General features: G+C 28.2%; 1 protein-coding gene across 2 annotated transcripts; it reads left to right on the top strand.

Annotated features, from left to right (window-relative positions):
• The first annotated feature begins 234 nt into the window (after positions 1-234).
• On the top strand, positions 235-1,327 carry LOC104879403 (uncharacterized). Of its 2 annotated transcripts, none has more exons than XM_059736641.1 (3): positions 235-478; positions 677-756; positions 839-1,327. In XM_059736641.1, the coding sequence occupies exons 1-3, from the start codon at positions 415-417 to the stop codon at positions 935-937; spliced, it is 243 nt and encodes an 80-aa protein (XP_059592624.1). In that variant the 5' UTR covers positions 235-414; the 3' UTR covers positions 938-1,327. The 2 variants fall into 2 exon arrangements, with proteins under 2 accessions (XP_059592624.1, XP_010650431.1); XM_010652129.3 differs by having other exon boundaries at positions 236-478; positions 855-1,327.
• The last annotated feature ends 6,704 nt before the right edge of the window (positions 1,328-8,031 follow it).

The raw sequence follows: 8,031 nt of genomic DNA, 5'->3' as shown, positions 1-8,031 counted from the left end.
TTTAAACTCATTTTACTAAATTGTATAAAAGTTAAATAATTTAAAAATATATAAATTTATAACTAATTTTATTTATATTTTATTTTTTTTCATATTTTTCAACTAAATATAAGAAAATTATTATTTTTTTCTTCCTTGTGTACTTTGTGTAACCAAACATACCCTTTAACTATTTTTCTTAGTTCATTTCTAATTATATAGTTAGATTTGAAATGAAGTAGGTAAGCTGCAGGACCCACACCCACTAGTCTCTCTCTCTTGATGCCTCTATATTTACTTCAAGCTTTCCTTTTTCCCTAATCACTATCATCTTTTATGTTATTTTCTTCTCTTTTTGAGTGTCCTTGTCATATTCCTTCAGATAATGTATAGAGTTGGCATTTATTAATCTCTCCAGTCTGTTTCAGGGAAGTAATGGCCACAGCCAACTTGCAGTTTCTCTTCTCCTCCTTTCTCCTTGCAGCTCTCCTCATTGCAGGTTGTAACCAATCTTATCTGTTTCCAAGTCTTTATATGTTGGCTTTCTTTCCAAATCTAGAAATTATGTTTGGTTACCCAGAAAATATATATAGATAAGCATTTGATTTTTCCAGGATTTGAGAATCATAATCTGGATTTCAAGTTCCAAAAGAAAAATGAAAAATATTTCTTTTTCCTTTTTTGAATAATAATGCAGGGACTGCAACTCATTCAGAACTTCTACATCAACAAGGAGGCTTCAATTCATATCCATCACAAAGAGTAGTATCAGTTCAGGTGAGAAATGCAAACATTAATGAAGATCAAAACCAGTCCCATATTCCTTTATTTTTTTCAATAAGTATGTGCTTATATTTAGGGTTCTTGGGTGCTAGAACAATGGAGATGGAGGATGGAGAAAATGGGGTTCAAGAAGAGAGATGATAGGGTCTACAGCCCCAACATGCACATACAATGAATGCAAAGGGTGCAAGTTCAAGTGCAGAGCAGAGCAGATTCCTGTGGATGGTAATGACCCAATTCACAGTGCCTATCACTACAAGTGTATGTGCCATAGGTAATTCAATTAGTGGCTCCTTTTTTTTTTTTTGGGTTCTTTTTTGGTAAGTTTTATAGTCTGGTTAGATGCATGTGGGATGTAGGAGAAAATATTGAAGCTAGCTAAGTTTGGATGATGATGATGAGGTTATGCATAAGCAAATTTTGGACACTTTTTTATTTGTAGATTTAATATAGGAATTTGAAAAGGTTTTTGTAATTTTCTTTTGAAATTTTGGCATGTCTTTTTAGGGGTGTTACTTTCCAATATTCTACCTGCTAATTAATAACTTTCTAAATGAAAGTACTTTGTTTTGGTCCATATTTATTTATTTTCATAAAAGTTGTGAAGAATTGATAGCATGAGTGGACTTTGGTATAGCATTGTAGTTGGGAAGGATCCTTGCTCCATCCTATTTAGAGGCATGGAAAAATAATTGATTCAATTTGTCCCTATTCAATAAGCATTGATAGAAGGTAAAAATAACAATAGAAATTTGTGATATCTTATTTGGTTTCAAAAAAATATTAAGGGTCTATTTGATTGGTGTTTTTTTTTTAAAAAAAAAAAAATTATTTGTTTTTTAAAATAAATAAAAAACTATTTTTAAAAATTCTACCAAACAGGCTCTAAGATAAGAAAAAATATTGAATAAAATTATTTTTGTTATATTTGATTTACCATGAATAACAAAATAAATTTATAATATTTTATTTGGTTTCAAAAAAATGTTAAAGAAAATTATTATTTTTATTTGATTTATCATAAAATTATTAAAAAAATCAAATACAATAAAAATAATTAGAAACTTTTTTATTTTAAATTATTTCATCTTCTATATAGTTTAAACAAATATATAAATATGATTTATCAATTTTAAATCTATTTTTCTTTCTTTCTTTGAAGAGTGTTTATCATTTATTAGCCTGTAAAATTTTTAAATGTTTTAGAGGAGGCAAAATTTTTATTTTAGTTTTTATTTTTGAAACATTCTTAATAATCTATCTAAGGGTTTTTTTTTAAATAAATAAAAATATAAAATAAATTCTTAAAAAACTGTTTTTTTTGGTTAAAAGTTTCCTAAACCTATTTTCTAAGTTAGAACAATATTTTAAAGAACACCTTAATTTTTTTTTCTAAAAAATAATTTAATTTTAAAATAAATTCTTGAAACATTGTTTTTTGTTAAAAGTTTTTGAAAGGTGTTTTGAGTTAGAAAAATATTTTAAAGAACTTTTATATTCTTTAAAATAAACAAAAAAAATAGTTTTTTTAAAAAAAAGGTCAAATTAAGCCAAATTACCACTAATTCTAAAGCAATAGCCCAAATAATTAGATGGAATTCCATTGACTAAGTACTAGATAAGTTAAAAGACTAGTATTTAGTGCACTAGTGATGCACAAAATGCATCCAAATCAATAGGGATTGGCATTAAGCAATTATTCTCCATTATTCATCAATTTTGACAAGTGGAGATAATAATGTCCAACCCTAGGCTTTGGTTCTAGGAAAATAGTTTTCTCATGTTTAGTTTCACCTGAAAAATAAAAATAAAAAATCAAATATAATTAAAATTAATTAGAAGTTTATAAAATTTGAGATTATTTAATCTTTTAATACAATAAAGAAAAATAAATTAAATGAGTTTTAAAAAGTATATTTAAATAATTTTTTATTTTAAAATTTAATTTTTATTTCATTCCTCTTTTCTTTTTTTTTTTTTTTTTTTTTTTTTTTACTTTCCCTCATATTTTTCGGAACAAACATTGACTAGAAATTTACATACTTCCTTTCCAAGTTCCAAACGAAAGACTGCCACATTTCAAAATTGCCCATGTGGTGATAAGGTCTTGAAGGTGATTTGCATTAAAAAAGAAAAACAGGTTTTAACTGCACGGACGCTCAAACATTACTCATCAATAGGGTGAAAAAGCACAGGAAAAAGAAGAAGAAGGGAAAAGCAACATTGGATAGGACACTCAAGTTTTAGTACCTGCGACGCTCAAGCAACCCCTTGTGGGACATGTAAGCGCTCCGCATGAGAACCGTTTCTAGACCACATTTTCGCATGGCTTTCATTATTTTTTCTCCATTGTCTCTCTCAAGCGTTTCTTCCTATACATGATCTAAGGTGGTCGCTTTTGTGGTGAGGTTTGATCTGATCACTCTTGACTTCTCATTATGATTGACCATACTGTGCACATTCTTTTATGTTTCTACTATTGATCAATTTTTTATGCTTGATCTAACTTTTTTTATTTTTAATTCTGATAGTCACTTCCTCCTAATGTTTGATAAAGAATGTGTTTGATAATAATTTTAAAAGTGTTTTTATTATTTCTTCTATTTGAATTTTTTTTTCTTATACTTAAAAAAAATCATTATCAAAAGGACTCTTAGAGGATAGTAATTTAATAAAACATTTCTAACATATCTAACATTTGAAATTTTTTATCATTCAAGTATTAAAAAAATTAAAAACATTTCCTAAAATTATTACCAAATACACTTGAAATCCCATAAGAATACCCTAGTAAAGTGGTTGTTACCTCTCTATCTCTTCAAAGATGTATAAGATTTTCTACTTCTATTCATACTCCACTTACTCGGTCGAGAAGATCTTCTAATTGGTTGTTTCCAATCTCTATACCATTGAAATCAATTCTATATCAAGTTCTTTAAGATGCATGTCAAGCTAAAGCACTAAATTGATCTACAAGCTTTCTATAACACTCCAATCTTGAGGATCTTCTATAAAAGGTGTTGAAAGCCTCTTGTTACTCTTCAAAGGGCTACATACCCACACACACCAGACCAGGATGTTCTAAACAAACATTCATGATTCTCTACTCAACATATAATTCTATATTATGATGTATGTGTTGATTTTCGCAATTACTCTAGAGATTATTTGTCATGCCATCCACTTAATGTCACATCCTATTAGAGCTCTAATGTTTGGTTCAAATGTTCCTACACTGTCTCCATAGAAGTGCAAGGTAATTAATATTCAAAGTTTGCATGGAGAGCAAAGGCCTCTTGTAGTTTAAGTTTTGATAGCTAGCTTTACCAAGCTTACTTGGGTCCATGGTATCTTCACTATTATGCCTTCTATTCAAAATCTTATTAGCACTAGGTTAGCCGCTCAATCGCTAGACTACTCATTTTCTTTATTATTCTCCTTACACACTACTCATTTCACAAGTATCTAGTTATTTGAGTGTATTAATTCAAGTAATAGATTCATCAATAAAAAGAAATAATATTGAGAAGATCATGTTGTTTATGTTGAATGTGGTTGTGAGGGCTTAATCGAGTTGTGAGACCTTAGGATCCTAGTTGAAAGTTTTGGGAGAAATTATTATTATTTTGTTCTAAAATTATCGAAGGGAGAGATTGTTAATATATTAATTTAGATTGACAATTTGCTTAGAAAATTATTTGTTTGAAACTACTTTACCACCACTAAGTTTTATTTTGACATATTCGAGTTGTAGACATTGAATTTGAAGGTTAGGTAGTTATGCTTAAAGTTTGAAATTAGAACAAAATATTGACAATATAAAGTGCATATTTTAGTCATAACTAAGCATTATAATGTAGGGAACTCAGATCACTCTATTCCTTATCCTAAGCTCAAGTTAGGTACATGAATACTCCCAAGCGCTTTTAGATCCTAGTAACAAAAGCAAAAAATACAATTTTTACCATAAAGATTTAGAATAACAGCTTTAGAAAACTTTGTCTGTGACATGGAAGTTCCCAAATCAATTTCTTTCAATGAAGATTTGTTTAGTAGTAGTCGAAAGCCTTGTAAACCCAAGATCTCTTGTCCAATGGCTCTAACTCGATCTTGGAACTCTAAAGGGTAGGTCTTTGGAAAGGAGGAAGCTATGGTTTTCTCTTTCTTTGGAGGTGGAAGATGACTCATTTGAAAGGTGATTGAAACTTTAACCCTTAATAGGGTATTTATAGGATTCCTTAAATAGACTTAAGTGACTTAAGCCTACCAAGGCTTAAGTCACTTAATCTAGCCCAAAATGAGTCATAATTGATTAATTAACCTCATAAAGTCATTTAATTAATCAATTAACCCAATCTATAGACCTTGTTCACTAACTCCTTTGTTACCTTGCATGATTACCAAAATGCTCTTATGTACTAAAGTAAACTTTGAGCCAATCCAACCCTTATAAACCATGCCATAAAGATACATAAGTTTGAGTGGAGACCATTGGGACTCATAGGAGTAATGGTTTCCTCAAAATCCATTTTTGAAGTTAATTCAACATTTCACTATAAAGAATTAACTATACTCTAATACCTTTATAAATAACAACGAGACAAATTATGGATCAGTGATCTGTTATTTATTACATGTAAACTCCTTATAAATTAGTATTCATAATCTAACAAGATAATGCTATCAGTTATTAAGATTACCTTTACAATCTTTGAGTTATAGATCCTCCTTATTATGTGTTCAATTGACATACTCTACCTCGAAGGAACATATGTCAAATATCATAATAGGAAATATGTTTTCCTATTATGATAGGGCTAAAGGGCTAGAGTTTTGGTATAAAAAAATGTTTAAAACTTATTTTGGTGTGTAAAAAGGAAAAACTTGAAAAAATCAAAGATCCCAATTATTCTAGCCTTGTTCCTAATTAAAAGTCCAAAAATCAAAATTTCGATTCAAAAACTTGAAAGTCCTTTCAAGAAGGAAAGGTAAAGATTAAGGATTCAAGTTGTTGAATGTAAATATGATTTTAAGGTGATTTATTAAGGAGCAAAGGAATGTGTTGTACCATAGACATAAAGCAAACATATAAATGCTAGTTGAAATAAGATTCATGAGTAGCTGAACTTGAGACTTCACTTTCAACTAATTAATGAATCCTACTACAAATAATATCACTCAGAATCCAATAATAAAATGCATATTTTAGAACCATCTTTATACACAACAATAGATGAATAAACAATATATATATAACAAAGAGCATATTTTCTATATAGATTTTTTATTCAAACAAAAAAACCATAGAATCAATACCCCATGCACCCATTGATATAAGGTGCAATATCCTTGGATCATGTACATAAGCAAGTATATGGTGCAATACCCTTGAACACTTCAATCTTTTTGGGATTATGAACTACTTGCTATCTAACAAGCAAACCATACTTGTACCTCATTTGAGAGAAACATAAAGTGTCATGTAGCAAAATCATCTCATTTAACACACAAAGTGCCAACATGCTAGGTATGGACTCACCTTACCTCTAGGACTAGGTCAAGTCATACTACTAATGTTGCAACTACATGCTATGATCATTCAAATGGCTTGGCCAATTCTATTTGTAATCATGAACAAAAAGCTTTAATGGGAAGAAATTGACAATTATGAACTCTTGTACACACCTAAAGTTATGCACCATAATGTTTATAATCCAAACTCTAAATATATTAGAATATTGCTCTTTGACTAAAAGAGTTTAAACTATATCCATTATGGTAATGAATTTCGTAATGAACCAATATCAAAATGCAATCTCTTAACTTTTTGCATACAATCTCAATTTTAGCCTATCCAAATCCTAATGACTTGGGTTTTAGGAATAAAACGAAACACACGAGGTATTTAACATGTGTTCTGTGGCCATTTGGTCCTTTAATTAAGGGTCACAATCATTATCCACTAGTCATAATTATTTATACCACACATTTGTATGGGAAGAACAAAGGAGCATTATTTAGATGGTAATAATCAATTATGTCAAGTTAATTAGTTGTTATTGACTTATGAGGTAGCTCTTAACAATGCATATGGAGTCACATAATCATTTATGTATCATCCCTTATCTCCATCCAAACATCATTCAATCTTTCACAAAACTTGGTTTATGATAATAACATTTATATGTGTCTCTTAGCTTGCAACTTCGACACTAGATTTCATGACAAAAGATTGAAAATTAATCTCAGAAGCTTGATAAACAATAAAGATTCAAAGAGTATTAAAGAATTATTTATGTGTCTCTTAGTGAGCAACTTTTACTCTACATTTCTTGATAGGATACTAAAAAGTCTTACATGCAAGGTTACAAAAGCTTCATAAACAATAAAGTATCAAAGAGCACCAAAGAAGCTAAGTTGAATGATAATAGCCACTCAATGCGATATTTGTGAAGAATTGTGGACTTACGCATGATCTAGCAATATGGAATCACGACAACTAAAATTTAAAAACTCGATAATTTCTTTTAAGCATATTATCTATAATCACACATGTTATTCTATTTCTTATTTTTATCAATTCCTTTCAATCTAACTTTTAATGTATAGTAGTAAAAGAAATAGAAGTTGTCACCATACGATAGGATAGGTTTTATGTTTACGACTTAAATTATAAAAATTATTTTTATTAATGATAAAGATACCATTTTTAAATATTTTAATCAAATAAAAATTTGTTTTTCAATTTGTTCAAAATTTGATCAATCTTCTAAAGTATATTAGAATGAGGCCATGGTCTGAGGGTTCTATTCGAACACTTCTAAAAATTGAGTTGGACTTTCAAACTCTAGTTTAAATACTTAAAAATCTCTCCCAAGCATTTTAGCCCCTAATTATTCAACAAGTAAGATATATACGATATAATAATAATTTAATACTATAGAATTTTTCTTGGTAATTTCTTAAAATTTTAAGACTATATTTGATTTTAGGAAAATACAAAAAAAAAAAAAGATAAAAAGTAAAACAAAAGAAAAAACGAAAAAAAAGTAAAAAATAGATTAGAAGTAAATTTTTTTTTTTTTTATATATCACTTCAAATTCATTATACTTATTTTAAATCTTTTACATAAAAATTAAATATTTAAAAAAAGTATAAATTTTTAATTCATTTTAATTATATTTATTTATTTTCATATTTTTGTTATAGTAAAAAAAGGATTTTTATTTATTTATTTATTTATTATTATTATTATTATTATTTGAGAC

The sequence above is a fragment of the Vitis vinifera genome, chromosome 5 (assembly GCF_030704535.1).
Source record: "Vitis vinifera cultivar Pinot Noir 40024 chromosome 5, ASM3070453v1".
NCBI lineage: Eukaryota > Viridiplantae > Streptophyta > Magnoliopsida > Vitales > Vitaceae > Vitis > Vitis vinifera.
The sequence above is the reverse complement of the archived record's forward strand: the minus strand, read 5'-3'. Positions and strand labels throughout refer to the sequence as shown.

Coding starts and splice junctions, on each gene's coding strand:
- LOC104879403 (XM_010652129.3), top strand. CDS start 415: ATGGCCACAGCCAACTTGCAGTTTCTCTTCTCCTCCTTTCTCCTTGCA. Junction 479..676: donor TGCAGCTCTCCTCATTGCAG/GTTGTAACCAAT, acceptor ATAATAATGCAG/GGACTGCAACTCATTCAGAA. Junction 757..854: donor AAAGAGTAGTATCAGTTCAG/GTGAGAAATGCA, acceptor CTTGGGTGCTAG/AACAATGGAGATGGAGGATG.